General features: G+C 48.9%; 2 protein-coding genes across 6 annotated transcripts in view; one reads left to right on the top strand and one right to left on the bottom strand.

Moving 5' to 3' along the window:
• Positions 1–16135, top strand: part of LOC6506105 (teneurin-m) — a 112695-nt gene that overhangs the window by 65883 nt on the left and 30677 nt on the right. The window lies entirely within an intron of this gene.
• LOC6493842 lies at positions 9227–10338 on the bottom strand. Its single transcript, XM_001958505.4, has 2 exons — positions 9904–10338; positions 9227–9840 (listed from the first exon to the last, which is right to left on the bottom strand). The coding sequence occupies exons 1-2, from the start codon at positions 10165–10167 to the stop codon at positions 9397–9399; spliced, it is 708 nt and encodes a 235-aa protein (XP_001958541.1). The 5' UTR covers positions 10168–10338; the 3' UTR covers positions 9227–9396.

Genomic DNA, 16135 nt, shown 5'->3' on the forward strand with positions numbered 1-16135 from the left:
CCTAAAATGCCGCCATACATTTGCCATTTATTGTTTTTCCAACAATGTTCTTTGCCTTTTTTCTCTGGACTGGGACTGGAGCTGGGGCTGTGGCTGAGGCTGGGGCTGGGGCTGGGACTCTAGCTCGGCCAGAGTTGATTTTTGTTTGTGTTTTCGCTATATGCATATCCGCAAGCGGGCTTTAGGGATAAAAACATTCGAAAGTAGAGTGAAAATAGTTGGCAACAGCGGCCCAGCAAACCGAAAAAAGCCAAACGACCGCAGGGGCCTAAACAAAAAATCAGGCAAAAAATACAAAATAAACTGGCTAACAACCCGGCTGGCAAATAGCGCGAATGGCTGTCGGATGGCGATGATGGAAAGCGGTTCGACGCGGGAGAATGGCATTTATAGGTCTATTAATTGAATGGCTTTCATTAGAAAAGGGGAAAGAACTCATTTATGCATCGACTTCTCGTGCGAACCACTCGCCCCGAAAACCCAGGAATGCGAAACGCACAATTTTTCTTTACTTTTCTTTTCTCAAACAACCTGAGCTCCTTCCAAGTCCACGTCCCTTTTCAAAAAGTGAGTCTTGTGTGAATACATGTGTGCCATACAAAGTGAACAAAAAATGCATACACTTTTTCAACACAATGTTTTCTAAGAAAACTCTAAAGCTTTTTTGAGAAAAATCTACGCAAAATGGGAGTGTTGCAGCTGCCAGTTAGAAGCTTCAAGGCCGGCATGCAGGCTCGTTTTTCTCGCAGTGTACTCCTGCGGCTCGCTCTGTATTTGCGATACACTGCCTTTTGTTTTGCCCAGCCATTGTTAAAAAATACACGCACACGTACGAGCGGAGCGGAGCTGCCACTGATGGTATCGTATGTGTGCCACTCTTTGTCTTGATTTTGCTGCATGCCACATCATTTTCTCCGGCGTCACTGTGTGTGTACTTTTCCCATTTTTTAGCCAGGTTGTGGCGCAGCTGGGCTTGTGGCACAGTTTTTGCAGCAAAGCTTAGAGCCCGGAGTTGCGGCCTGAATTCCCGAATTCGACGCACTTTAATCTGACAGATCGATTTCCATGTCACTCTGCCAAAGTGTTGGTTGTGCCCGGCAATTTGCATTTTGCATATCGTTTATGGACCTCTGGCCCAAAGTGCAATTAAATGACTATTTATGAAATTCTATTTGCATTTTTGCATAAATTGATAAACATCCTAAACCTGCTACCGCAAAAGTACGCAGCACTCCGGGGCGGGGCTGCTAGGGATGCTTAGTAGGCCCGTTGTCATCGTAACACAAATATTGATTAAATTCTACGTCGCATTGAGATTCAGTTGCCCCGCACACATGTTTGTGTATGAATAAACATATAGACTCACAAATGTGTGACATTTGCAAGCGGGTGTTCGGGTCGGGGTCGGGGTCGGGTTTGGGCTCCTCTGGGCTCCCATGAGCCGAAACAATTTTTGCGCCAGTGCCAATTTTTATGGAAAATATTATTTGTTGACTTCTGGCACCCAAAAAACGAGCAAAAAGGAATCTGGAGAAGAAAACTTGAAAATGAATGAATCGGGCAACGGATTGCGGCAATAGCCTACGTTATTTTTCTGTCAAACTTTCTCCATAATACACACTCGAATGTGGCTGAAAATATCTGAAAATTCTCCCGATGGGGCATGAAAAAATGCTTATGCACCGTATGCAAATACATATAAAAATTGGCATTCTGCACAATTGCATACCCGCACGCACACACTCTCCGAAGACAGCCACCCACCACCCGGCAGCACCCACCGGGTGCTTCCCTCGCGGAGTTTTTTGAGGGCGGGAGGAGCGAAACAAAAGTTAGCCCAGAGTACTGTGTGTGCATATCCCAGCAGAAAATTGCATAAATTGCCGCAGCGTAAAAAACGAGCGGGTGGTAGTGGGGTGGTGGTCTCTCAAAACAAAAGCTCCAGTGGTGCTCCGGCGGTTCCGGTGCCGCCAAGCGACAGCTGTTTCCGATTCCGGTCCCCGTAATTTGGCGCGTCTCTTAAACCTTTAATGGATCGGTGGACAGCTCGGCGCCCGGACTCGGACCCGGACCCGATTGGGGTGCACTTTGCACCGAAAATTGTTAATGACCCGCGATGGGGCCGATGATACATTTAGGGGATGGGCCGTCACAGTAGGGTCTAGTCCTCTGCAATCGAAAAGGCCGTGCTGGGCAATGGACATGCAAGCCCCAGGGCTTCCGGCCCTTGAAACTTTTCAGTTCCCCAGCCGTTGCAATGCCACCTTTTTATATTATCAGCCCATTGCGGTATTTTGATGCACTAAGGCAGGCCGGCCACCCCACTCACCTGGGCCTTCATTTTTTATCGCTTTCGAGGTTAGTTTGCAGAAAAACTTTCCGCTGTCATTGACCGCGTCAACTTACCCAGAAGGCCAGACAAAGTTCGTCGAGCGATGCGCCTAGACTGTGTCTGCCGTCTGCCGTCTGGTGGCCGCTGTCCGTTGGCTGGTGTCCGTTGTCCGCCCGTGTGTCCTTCAACCAAAGGCACAGTGGCCTGGCCAGTCAAGAGTCGAGAGTCCGAAGTCGAGACTCTAGTTCTGTGTCTATTGGCCAGTCGTTATAGCTCTGGTCTGGTTCTGGTTTATCGAAGCTGCCAGCCATGGCAATACTCGTAAATTTGCGAGCATTTTGCAAAACCTCAACTGACCTCCCATCCGAGGCGGGGTTATGGAGATCCAGAAAGGGCTTTAAATTCGTAGGGGTCAGAAGGAGCGCCAGTCGAAGGATGTGGGGGAGCAGGCAGCTCGTTTTGGTTTTTGCCGCTGCTACTAAATTCATTCATAATGGGTTTTTGGCTCCACTCAGTGTAGCTGCAACACCGCCGTCCCACCCCCGCCTCCTTGCCCCGTGCCCCTTGCCCCGCATAGTGTGTATAAATTTAACGTTTTTACGCAAACTGAAATTTATTATGGCGCAGCATAGTAATTTATATTTTATGCCTGCTAAGTACGAGCCCGAGAGTGGTGGGCTGTGGGGCATATCCTTTATTCTGCACTCTTGACGCACAATTTTAATTTTATCTACTGCACCGTGTGGCGCTAAAAAAGAAAGTGGAGCGAAAGCTCTGCCACTTCCATTCGATCTATGTACGTTACGATTCGGCTGCCATTTTTTGTGGCGCAACAAATTGCCTTCGTGTTCCGCTTGCCACTTTACTTGCCATTTATAAATGTATGTACGGATGTGTAGCAGAGTGTATCTGTGTATCTGCAATGCATATATCAGGATATGGACATGGGCATGGGAATGTGGTATTGGTGGCATTGGGCATGACTTTGGCTGTAGGTGAGAGCTGTGGCCATTTCGAATGGTCCTTGTACGTGGGTTTAAGTCCAGTTGCCGGCGTAGTTGTTGTCGCTGCATTTATAGACCAGGCAATAACCATTTGGCCACTAGAAATTGGCATTTTATGTTCGGCTGTCTGGCCCGTCTGCCGCCCGACCCCCTCTGCGCAGAGTGTGTGTATCCTTTGATTTTTGAATGCAGATTGTTGCGGGATTTATTGATATTAAGTGCTATCGAACCGACTGACCCGAGTGCCTCTGGCCCCAGCTCGTCTTTCCGGTTGAGCGGCCCAGACTACATGGCAGTTTACTTCCTATGCCACTTAATTAGGAGCTGGGTGCTGGGTGCTGGGTGCTGGGATAAGGTATTCCAACTTTGGCTTCTGAATTTCTTAAAGCATACTTTCAGGTGCGCACACGAAATAACTTGCTTCCTTTGAACCCTTTTCTCAGGTTTTCTCAGCCGCCTCCTCCAGAAATGTTCGGTGAAGCCATGCAGAACATTAACAAAACAATGTTTGCCCACCTCGCCCGCCCCACCCACCAGCCTCGTCCTTGCCAGCACAGCTGTCCCTCCTCTGGGACTCAGAGGCTGCATAATTATGAGGCCTTTGCTGCAAGGATGCGGCGGAGGTGTGGTGGTTAGAGTGCCTGCATAATTTATATGTTTTTAATGATTTCGTCTTTCGCAAACAATTTTTAATGATTTTCAGATGGAAACATTGCGACACTGTTGTGGCACTGCGCCTGTTGTGGCATCTATGTGTGTAATTAAAATTGCAATTCACCCGAACCATGTGAGGGGCGACTCGGCTCGGTCTTTGTTGCAGCTTATCTCCCTCCCCTCGACACACACACACACTACATGCATATGTACGAATAAATATGTTAATTAAAATAATGTTACCCCAGCGCACAAAAAAATACCAGCAAATGGCTTAGAATAGCAGCGCTCTTTCACGGAGACGAGAGAACCAAAGAGACCGTTCCCTGCAGGCTCGCTTTGTCGCCATTTTGCATTTACATGCCACGCTCAACGCCTTTCAATAGGCGGCTCCATCCCCTGAAAGGCGCACATTCCTCGGCATTACGTATACGCAGGGTTGGCGAGGCAGCACAGCAACTCGGCTGATGCGCTGCTTGGCAGCTGAGGCAGATGAGGCAAGCGATGGGGCAGCTGCATAGAATGTAAACAAGCAGGAGCTGCAGCAGCAACCGCAGTGAAGAGTGACTTCCGTTGTGGGAAATGCCTGCAGTGTCTGGGCTCCGTCTTTTGTGTCTTATTGCTTATTCAAAATAAATTAAAAATGGAAGAGGAAATGCAGAAACGGAGGGCCCGGACAAGCAGTCAGCCATCGCATAATTATAAACTTGAAAATTCCTGCATGCGGAGGCAAAATTCTCGGAACCAGGACGGGGGACACTGCATAATTACTTTAAAAAGACGCCTCATATTCCCCGGCCATTTACTTTCTCCGCCAGCATCTTGAGACATGTCGAGGGCTCGCGCTCGAATCCTTTCAGGGATTTGCTGCTTCGTTGTGCTCAGCATTACTCCCTATGCATTTTTAATTAGAATATTTTAGGCTGTGAGTCAGTGGTACAAAAAGGGAACATTCCCTTCGACATTTCAAGGTCTTGTGGAGGAGTTCCGTTGCTCCATCCGGATGATAGGTTGCAGCAGGACGATGTGTGACGTGCACGCCTTTTCCAGTCCCGTCTCCTGCAACGCTCTAACGGTTGCCCGAGGTCATTGCAATTTTGCTAGGACACGAAAGTGTCTGCCACTCGCACCAGTACTCACAACTGCATGTGGGGGCTCCCGCTTGCCACAGCAACGTCACAACCGCCGCTGCAACTTCTCGCTCTCTTGTATGAAAATTCATTTCAATTAGTGAAATGGTTTTGGGATTTGTATGGCAAACCATCGCGCTTTCGCTGAGACAGGCACTGCGAGGCAGGGGAAAGTGTACGTCACTTTACAGGCATGCAACGTTGGGCATGGCCAGAACCGGAGCCAGGACCAGAACCAATACCAGAACCAGACCCAGCGCTTGTTGCAACTATATTTACCTTTACGTGGGGCATGAATGGTAAATAGAGACACAAACGCGCGGGGTTTCATGTGTGTGCAATTTTGTGGCATGGGATTTGCGGCGGGATTATGAGGCACGCAAGAAACTTATGACGAATTTTGCGTCCCCTCCACCGCTCCACCGCTCCCCTCGCTACTCCGACGGCTCCTTGAGGCGGACATTGAACTGCAGGCCCTTGATTAAAGTGAGAAACACGTTGCAGGGGGTCTTGCAGCGTAAAGTATGCCAAGGAAGCCAAGCCGGGCAAATATTTAAATTTTAATGCAGAGCGAGGGAAAGCAACTTTGCGCTACGTAAATGTGTATTTAAAACTTTTTTGCTTGCAACTTGCCACTTGTTTCTGGTGCCAGCCCGCAGCTTGTTTGGGCAACGGAACAAACTCGTTTTCGTATCTGGGAGCATGTCTCTCCGGGTCGGAGGCATGCCGGCACTCCGCCGCTCCGGCTCTACGCGGCACAGTTCTGCTCAAGTTGCTCCCTCGACGACACTTTTTTGACGCCATTTTATCAGTGGACCAGCGCAGAAAAATTTATGCAACTAACAAAATGTTTATTTCTGCAGTTTTTATCGTCCTAAGCGTTTGCCGAAAAAGAATCTCAAAAAAGGAACAATCCGAGTGAGCTGTACTTTTGTTTTCGGCGAGTTCCGGAGGGAGTTCCTGCTTCAATGCGAACTCGCAATCTGCGACGATTAAGGACAGAGAACTTAATCGGCAGGAGAAAGGCGAGGTCTCGAAGCAAAAGCCTTGACTTGTAACTGCTTTGACCCCCAAAAGTGACCAAAACTGGACCACACACGCCATGCTGGCAGCTGTAGTTGCCAGAGAAAGCTCACTTTCTCTAACGGCAGAGGAAAAGTTTCCATTGAGGCAGACAGGGGGCAACATATTGTCGCACTCTATAAATTATGCGCATAACCAGAGAAACCCGATCCCCTCTAAGGAGCTGGAGCAGTAAGACAAGGGACCAGCCAGGCAGCCACCCCCGAATCCTGGGCACAATCCTTCGGGTTAGGCGAGTCGGTTTTCTTTGGCATGGCTCGGTTCGTTTCGGTTTCAGTCTCGAAAGAAAGACAAACCAACCAAGCAGAACTATTACTGTGGCAAAAGTTTAACCAGTCATCTGGAGTCCCATCCACCCCCACTCCTACTGCCTATGCCACAACCACTTCAACTCCCTCTCCCAGATACTACAATTTTCTTTCCGCCCAGTTGGACGGGTTTAAATTTACTATTATTGCCCTTTCTCGTACATGTGTAATGTGCCTGGGCTGACAGGAGGAAACCGCAGCCTTTGGTCGGAGGACTTTTCAGCCCACCTTGGCATTGCTTACCCAAGGTGGGCTGGCGGAGCGGAAGCTTTCCAGGCATGGTTATGGGCCTCAAAACTTGTCATACTTGTCAGCAAAAAGTTTTGCTTTTGGGGCGGCAAGGGTGGCAGCAAGGTGGGGCAACTGCGGTTATTAGCTAACCTAATCAGCAACGCAATTCGCAGCGAGCTCGGATTATCAGAAGCCTCTACGGTCCCCCGTTTGCCAATGTGGTGCGTTGGGTGGCTGGGAGCACCTGATTGATAAATGAGATTTAGCTTTTGGCCTTGTAATTATATGCAACGTGTGCAGGCCGGCCAGGTTCCTCTCGGGCGACAAAGACGCTGAGACATGCTCAGATAATCACAAACGACATAATCACAGCAATTAGGAGCATTAGTTTATGGTCAAGTAGCAGTCGGACAGAAGGAGCCTGCAAAGTGACGGACAGACGCACAGAAGGCGAGAAGGGCAAACAGACTGCCAATTGCTTTGCCTGGTTACGTCAGTTACCCGGTCAGTTAGTTTGTCAGATAGACGGATTGGCCACGCCCCAATTATTTGGTCTCCTGGATGCAGAATTCTGCCTGCAGGCTTACCAACAATTGACAGCTGAGTGACTTTGGGGACTTATGCCGGGCTTATATTTTTCCCTGTAAGACGACCATCGAGTTGATTTTCATTATTCAAATGTCGCACCCGCATGACAGACATTCCCTAATCCCAGCTTAGTCTTTCATCAGACAAACTGATTAGGCCCAGGACCCAACACTGATGACCACAATTGCCGTTTAATTAGAGCCCAAGCAGTCGGGAAAACTGACAGCGTGGAAATCTGTGCGAATCTCAGGAGTTGGCCGGGCTAGCCGGGTTGGCGCAAGAGCTGTCATAATCATTGCGCAGCCAGGCAGGCATTTCCGGAAGAAACCTCCCCAGCAAGCGGCTGGAGACAGAGACAAAGGCAATGTATTATTCATTCCGCCCTCATTAAATATTGATCCAAGTGCTTTTACGGAAGGTGATTAAGGGAGGGCAGCTCACCTCGGCCTGATCAAAACAATATCAAAACCCTCGGCTCGGTTTCAACTTCGAACTTTGTTTGATGTTCAGTCGACTGTGAGTGGCTCGGAATGGAGATCCAAATCCAGTCTAGTCTCTATTCCGGCCTGCAAGAACTATAAGCCACAGGAGGCAAACTATAAATGCATGTGTCAAACACGTGGAAAGAGCTATAATTAATAATTAAAGCACACAGTGGTTCCCTGACAATCGCAACGTATTTCAAATGGCTTTAAACCTGACTGCATTGACTGTTTTTGGGTGCTTTGAGGTTTTTTATTTGCCGCACGAAACATTAGCAAATTTCATTTTTCCATAATTTATGTGAAATGTATTAGTGGCTGATTGGTTTGTAATTAGCCGTCATCCACCGGCCACCAACGAGTTTTAAAAACCTGTTCCAGCTCCAATTTGGTTATCGGCGTTAAAGCTGCGCTCGCGCTTGCTTTTGACGCAAATGCCTGCGAAAATAAAACCCTACCGCCCCCATTCGTTAGCCAATAAACTTTTGACCTCATTTCCTCGGAAAAAAGCAGCCCTCCCACATAAACCAAATGCAGTCCACTGGGGGCGGAGTCGGAGAAGGATCGCATAGAAGGGGGCCAACGTAACATTGGTAGTGGCAACCTGGGAGGACTAACTGGGCCGGAGAGATTCCGCCTGGGCAGGTTTCGAATAAATAAAATAAAACATAAACAAAAACAAAAACGGAATAGGATGCCGAATCGCAGAGCAAGAGGAGACTAAGTGAAAATATTTACTCTCCCCGTGGCAGTGGAATGTTATTTTTGCTTTTGTGGCTGTTGCTGCGCTGCCCACAGCAAGGATTATAAATTATAACAGCCTCACACGGTTATTTATGTCGTGTCAATGGCAGGGGAGCGGGGGTGTCAAACGGAGCGGGATATATCATCAATGCATGCGCTTAGTTGAGTGGAAAAATCTGCAAAATGAAAACTATGGTGACTGGCGCCGGGCGCCGTTTTAAAGCCGAGCCAAGCAGAGTGAGATCGAGGGCGAGGGCGAGGGCCTTAAATCCGAGCCAGTCAACCAGAGAGTCCCATTCCCATTCCCATGCCACTGGGCTAAGCCAGAGATCTGCTTTGAAGCTTTTGATTTATTTGCGTCATGGCAAATCATTAATTTGTTTTCAGAGCAAACCGTTTCGGAACTGAACCAAACTGAACCGAAAGGAAGCACAAAAAGCTTAGCATGCTTTTCGGCTGCTGTCAGCTTTTGGGCGACAAACAACCACCGCCCTGCGAAGCCCAAAGGAAAAAATTTAAATAAAACCCAAGCCAACAAAATAATCCGACACATTCGCTGCCAAATGATTGCCCAAACCTCCAGCTCCCTGCCCCCTAATCCCATGTGCAGTGCCTTCCTTTCATTCCCGCCCCCTTGTCTCTATATCTTCCAAAAGCTTGCCACAAAAACTGGAAATCACTTCTCTTTATTGTGCCCGCAGAGAAAGCCGAAAGCTGACAGTTGGCAGCCAGAAAGGGACGATATTATTAGTCCAAATTGAGGAAGTGAAAATATATGCGGTTTTGGGCATGAGCTGCTTTGTCAAACATCTTCTCTCAACCAAAAGGCCAAGAAACTCTCTAAGGAGCGATTCTCGTCGCCACCTCCTCGCTGCCTTGTTGATCTTCAGACGAATCTTCTGGCTCACTCTCCTGGATCGGCCTAATCAGATTCAGCGGGTTTTCGCCACCAAGTTGGATCGCAATGTTTTCCTCGAACACGCGGCACTTGACCTCTTTGTTGAACTTCACACCCCCCTTGCTGGGGCTCCTAGGGCGCCCGTCTCCCCCCAAGTTGGTCACGGAAGCGGGCATCCAGTGTGCCTCCACGTAGTCGTTGATCGACTTGGGAGGAGGCTTTTCGTTGCTGTCAGGCTCGAGCCCCAATGCACGCTTCTTGGCCGGAATCGGATCGGGTATGTCTCTCCGTTCCCAAATGCCCAGCTTATACTGGGAGCCGTACTTGGTCTTTATTCGGTGCTCCAGCTCCTGGAGTCTTTCGGACGGCACCTTCGCCGCGGGCTTCTAAAGAAACTCACCAAGGGCTTGAGTTATGGCTAAAAGGGAGAGGTATGTGGGCCCACTCACCGGCTTTTTAAGGCGCATGAACACAACTAGGCCCGCAGATGTGCAAAGTAGAGCGAAGACCAGGAGCAAACCCATGAAAGCATTGCTGAGCTCCGGGTTGCTGACCTCGTGGGTGATACTGAGCGCCTCCTGGGCGAAGGGAGGGTACAGGAAGCGGATGACCTTGTAGGTGGCATTGGCCACTGTCTGGTTCGGAAAGGGCTTCAAAATGTCCACGAATCTAAGTGACCAGTGAGCGTCCTCGGGGGGAATAATAACCGCCATACTTTCTCGTATAAAAGGTAAAAACGTAAGGTTTTGGTATTTTTACAAATTTGATCAAAAATAGGTACTTTAATGGCTTAACGGAAAATTTGGACCCTTTTAGTAATGACTGATCTATCTAGAGCGACTATTCTTCTCGAAATCCTAACAAACCCTATAGCAGGCATGTAAGCATTGCCTACTTGGGTATCTCGGAACAGAGAATGATTTATTAGCAGGACCAGCTGAGACGGCGGTAGAGCAGGCCCGAAACCAGCCACCATCAGTCACCAGGCAAACAAACACGCCGAATACCCACAGTGCAACGGCGTCATATACAAAAAGGACTTGCATGCATTAGTCCGGAGTCCGGAGTCAGAGAGCCGAGCGCCGGGGACAGCCGAGGAGCACCGAGACGAGGACGTGTGTTTTCAAGTAGAAACACGTACAAGAAATCATGAAATGTTGCCGCCATCATACCGAAAATTGTACGGGTAACGTGCAAGCAATCAAAGCGTACGGAGGCAGTCTCGACTCGACTACGGCGCCATTTCTCCGGCACCATCCCACCCTGCCCCTCTCCGAGCTCCGGAGGCGCTGCTCTTCACGTCTGATTTTTACTGCACACGTGTGCTGATGTGACGTCGACAGGATTGCGACTGCCTACTGACAACACCAGCCGACCGGGCTTAGGCCGGGAGCGGAGTCGGCCCAGACGTGCCAGGCCGACGACGCAGAGGTTCCTTTTTACTGTTTAAGCAAGCATGCAAATGTCACATGCATTGGAGGAGCGGCCTAGACGGCCTCGACTGCCTCCACGGTGTCGCTGGGGGCGGGTGAGGAAAGAGGGCGTGATAAGCACTCTCGGTTATCAACGTGGGCCTGCATACTTTTTGGGACTGCCGCACCGACCCGCTCTAGACCCGCCACTCCGCATCCAGGGCTCTCCATAAATGATGAGGCATGGCACTCTTGCCTTGGGCTGAATTTAGTGATTTCCCCGAGCATGTGGCATACTTTCTGTACGAGCACACACCACGTGAGCATAAGGTATTTCTGTTTATGGTTATTGATTCTGCCGAGGTGGGGATAGTTTGAGTTATGGCCGTGGGCTGATTTGTGTCAGCAGGAGTTTAAAAGAAATTGTTGCACACTTTTGGCCCTGTTACCATGATTGAATTGAGGTGGGTGTGGGGGTTGTGGGGCCAGCCCCTTCGAGCCCGAATGGATTGGCCTGGATCTGACGGGACTTCCGAGTCCGATCCAAATGCAATGCAGTATTCCTCCTACTGCGCCGTTAACTAGTATGGGTCCGGATCAAAAATTCATGCCGCACTCTCACGCCGGATAGGTGTCAATAACTTGGCTAGTTTACCGACACTTACCACCCGCCCGCCCAGGACTCGCCCAGAGGTTTCCGTGCGTAATTTACAATTACCGCACGCACAGACAATTTATTTTCTAGCGCCAACAAATAAGCTGAACATCCTCGGGACGGGGGTGTTCCCGCCTCGCTCCCAGGTGTATTGCAAATCAAAAAATCAGGCAGGACTGGGCACGAACCCAAGCCCAGGCAATCAGTTAAATGTTTGTTGAACTCGCCAGCGCCGAGGTCCTTAAGTTCTCGAGAACCCAGGACTCGAGCACTCCAGCACTCGAGCAGTCCCATGAGCTTAGCGTCTCTGCAACGAGAGTTGCTGCCGAAAATTGTGTTTTTTCTGGCACCCCACAGCAAAGCGAAACCACAGGACCGAAGGAATAAAAAAAGGAGCTGGAGCAGGAGTAGCAGCTTTGCAGTATAGTAGAGAACAGAACGATGAAGCGCCAACTTGAAAAATCGCCTGTCGGGGTGACAGCAGCAAAGGGGGTTCGACTCACGCGCAGACGTAGTGATTTGGCTTTAAAAAAGCAAAGAAATGCCACAGCAGCTAGAGCGGGCGGGACGAGCGGAACAGGAAGCCGGGGGCTCGGGGAAAGCTGCCACGTAATGAAACTGACAATTTAACTCACAGTCAGTCAGTTGTTTTGGGTTTCGGCCCGGACCGGGTTGCGTGCGTGCTGAAAAATCGTGTTATCGATTTAATGTGTGCGAAGGGTTTTTGCTTCGAAAAGGGTCGGGAGTGGTGCTGCCACTTTCCTTTGCCTTTACTATTGCCTTTTCTTTTGGCTTTTATCGTTCGGCTCTGTCATTGCGACTGTCTGACGATTCCGTGTTTGTTCGCCAGTCCTGCCTTTTGACGGCTTTCTCCTGCTATCCCAATCCCATCCCGCCCTCCATGGCTCCCGGTTGGAAGAGCTGCAAAGGCATTTGATTAATTTGCAGCAGTTTTCAATTTGAAATTGCTTTAGTTTCCTGCAGTTTTTACCATTTGCCAGTGAGCAGGAATTGACAGCACTTTGGAGCGACTCGCAATCAGTCCCCTTTTTCTTAGCCATCTCGCTCTAAGCCGTTGCCCGAAAACTTGGTTAAATGTGTGTTCAGACGAGTGTGGGCTGGGAGCAGAGCTCCGAGGGCTGAGTATGTGAATCGTTGAAAGCTTCTTATGGAATGTTAAGTGATTTTTTATTGAATTTTTAAGCCCCACTTAGGCGTTGTCACTGAGAGCATCCAGCTGGAGCCCGACGAACCTTTTACCTCAGCTCTATCCGGCTCGGCGTGCAGCTCTCCTGGCAAATTAACAACCTTTTCGTGTCTCCTTTAACGTAATTTTACGTATACGCAATTTTATGACTTTGGGGACTGTGAAGGACCGATTGAAAAGCCGGCCAAATATTGCCATTTTACGTCGGAGGAAAGCTGATTACGGGCAGCCCTTGGCAAGCGTCGAGTCGAGTCCTTCGGTATGCAAGGAAGTGTTCTGCATTTGCAATAACCGCTCAAATGAAAAGGAAAACAAAGCCGCCGGCCACAGTGATCAAATTTTACGCCCTTTTTAAACAAAACAAAAGCCATTCTCCATGGCAGACACAGCCCAGTGCAGACGCTACACAAATACGCACCCTCGCAATGTTGCAAGTGGCAACAACCGATGCAAACATGCATACTAATTATGGGAATGCACCGCACATTTAAGCAAATATAAACAAAATGTTAATGACAATAAACAGCAACGTCAAAGTCGAACTGTGCGGCGGCTGGGGCAGAGACAGGGACGAGCAGGGCAGGGCAGGGAGCAAGGATGTAAATGATGCTGATGCATCTGTCTGGAAGGATATGGAACGTGCCTGTGCGAGCACTGCCAACTTGATGAACTGCTGCTCCGACAGCTTATCGCATTGCCTCCCGATAACTGGTGGGACTCGCAACGATTTTATGTGCTTATTGTTATCATCGTGACTGCTGCATTGTGATTACTATTATTAAATTGCAAATGAGACATGCACTCCCGTCGAGCCGGGCGTTCATTTATTGCCACAAAGTGGAGCCGAATCAAATGAAGATGCACTGCCGCCGCCAGAGGACACACCCATTCATTTTGCTCGTCGGGCTTTTTGCAGGACGACAGACCTGCCGTCAATTGTTGGTTGGCTGTCCATTAACATAATTTCAATTTGCATAAAATGGCGTTGAATATTACATTTTGGACAGCAGCTGCCTGCCACGGCTGTCAGGTGATGGGAGTAGGGCAGGGGAGCCGGTCCGTGTGTCCGTCCGCCAAACGGGTTCATTGAGTTAATTGCAGGTGCGAATGTGTCGCAATGAGCATTGCACGCCCTGTCAGGCACGCAATTCGCAGGGGGACGAGGTACCAGGGGGCACGAGGGGCGTGGCAGCCATTTGCTTTTGTTTGATGTTTAATTTAGATTGAATTTCTGCATAAATTATGGGGCGCAGAAATGATTTTGAAATTATTGCTGGTTTGTTTTGCGGTCAATTTCCACTGCAACTATTGCATAATTTGGGGCTTCAGGCCAATTAAAGGGGGCCCGCACACAGGCATTTCAAGGATTCAGGACGCAGGATTCCGCATTCAGTGTTCTGCATTCGGCATTCAGCATTCAGCATTTATGAAACTGCATTTTTTATTATGGCCGAGACCGAACCCGCTCTTGCCTCCGGCTAGAGTGGCGGTTGCCACTCCAATCTCCAAACTCCTTCCAGGCAATTTAGCCGAAACGAGGACTGCCATGGCTGCTGTCTAATGTGCATTTCGCTTTTGCCTATCTGCCATCCGCCATCCGCCTCAGCTCCTGCGCCCGGGCCTGCTCCCCCTTCTGGCTCACACCAACTGACACTTCACACGCTCAACGATTTTTGATTTGGCAGCTCGTTTGGCAAAATGCAGCAACAGCAACAGCGAAAGCCACACCACCAGGAACCACCGCACGAAGCAAACCAAAGCGATTCACCCACCACGTCGCTCGCTTAGCGCATTTGCCAGTGATTTTATGCATATTTCATAGCATACTTTTGCGCGCTATTAGCACTCTCGGCTCTGGGCCTGAGCTCTCAAGGCGCGTCTATTCATTAGCATTCCCCAGCAGTGAGCCGAGAGCAGTGAGCAGTCCTCGGCAGTCGCTGCTCGACAAGGACATCATCATTACTTTGAAGTATTTCCAACTCGATTACCATAACCGAACTAAGAATCGTAATCAAATTTACCCATTTGACACTAAACTTCCATGAAAATTAAAGGCAACGGGCTTGGAATTGGAATTGGAGCAGGAGTGGGAGTGGAGTGGTGGTTGTTTACGCAGCCTGCTATTTGCTGGTTGCCCAAATTGAGTTAGTCAATTAGAAATTGTGTGCCTGCATTCAAAACGCCATCTTTCATTCCATTTGGCCCCTCGGGCAAGCCACTAACTTTGGCCTATTTCGGATTCTCTCTCGACTTATCTCGGTGCAGAGGGTTTTGGAACGCACTTACAATCGGGGGCCCAGGGACCCAGTCTTCATTTAAAACGCTCTGGCCACAGAGCCAACTCCGAAAATGTTCATAGTCATAACCCAGTTAAGACCACAAGTGCTGGCTTTGGATTTTCTGTCTTTGCATCGTTTTCAGCTCCTAATGCTTTCTACGGGGACCGGAGCGGATAATATAGAATTTTTAAGTATTTTTCCGTTCCTAAGCAAGTCAGCTAGTTTGTGATAACCCATTGTTAGGGGATGGGCGGAAGCTCATTAAACCCAAGTCTTCAAAATATTACGACCCACCCCACGACGGCTGCCGGGCCGGTCAGCTCCTTCTACGGAGCACAAAGCCAAGCACATAGGCCATAAACTCATATTTTAATGCTCAGCATCTTGTCCGGGCCAGGTCACTCGCTGCACAAACTATCAGAGCTCTGGCCAAACACTCGGAAGCCGGGCACACATTCTGGGGGATTGACTCGGTCAATGGGTCGGGTGCGACGGAAATGGCTTTGTTGACAATAATCTTTTGGCATTATAAGCAGGTGCCTGTGGAAAGTGCAATACATGCTGCAGAGAGAATTTCGACAAGGCAAAAGTTGAGTCCCCAAATTCCTTTAAATCCGAACTTCTCCTGCCAGGGATACGAGAACATTCACTTATTCAGATGTCAGTTCTTTGGGGCTAGAATTAAAGCCCTGCTTTTACTGGGCCCTGCTTGCCAGCCCAACTGACACAAAATTAGTGATTAGTTTTTGAAACTTTTGTGTGCATATTTGCACAGATTTCGCATCTAATTACCTAATGTCCACAGGCATGCCGGATCTCTTTGTGAGCGCAGATACAAAACAAATATAAATTGGCCTTTATCTTTAATGTTCGCCTGGGATTTCGAACTACATAGCTGCACAAAAGGCTTTAAAATGAATAGTTGACTTTAATAAACAGGACGGCGCAAAAACCCGCTTGCCGCAGATAATGCAATTTGATTATATTTGCACTATCAACTAATTAAAATTATGCAAAATATAATAATCATTATAATTACTGCCACCAGCTCCACTTTTCGGGCCTTTCCCCATAATCGGCTCAATAAATTAGAGCGATAAAAACGGCCAGGAAATGAGGCGAAAAATT

Source organism: Drosophila ananassae, chromosome 2R, assembly GCF_017639315.1.
Source record: "Drosophila ananassae strain 14024-0371.13 chromosome 2R, ASM1763931v2, whole genome shotgun sequence".
NCBI classification, from domain to species: domain Eukaryota; kingdom Metazoa; phylum Arthropoda; class Insecta; order Diptera; family Drosophilidae; genus Drosophila; species Drosophila ananassae.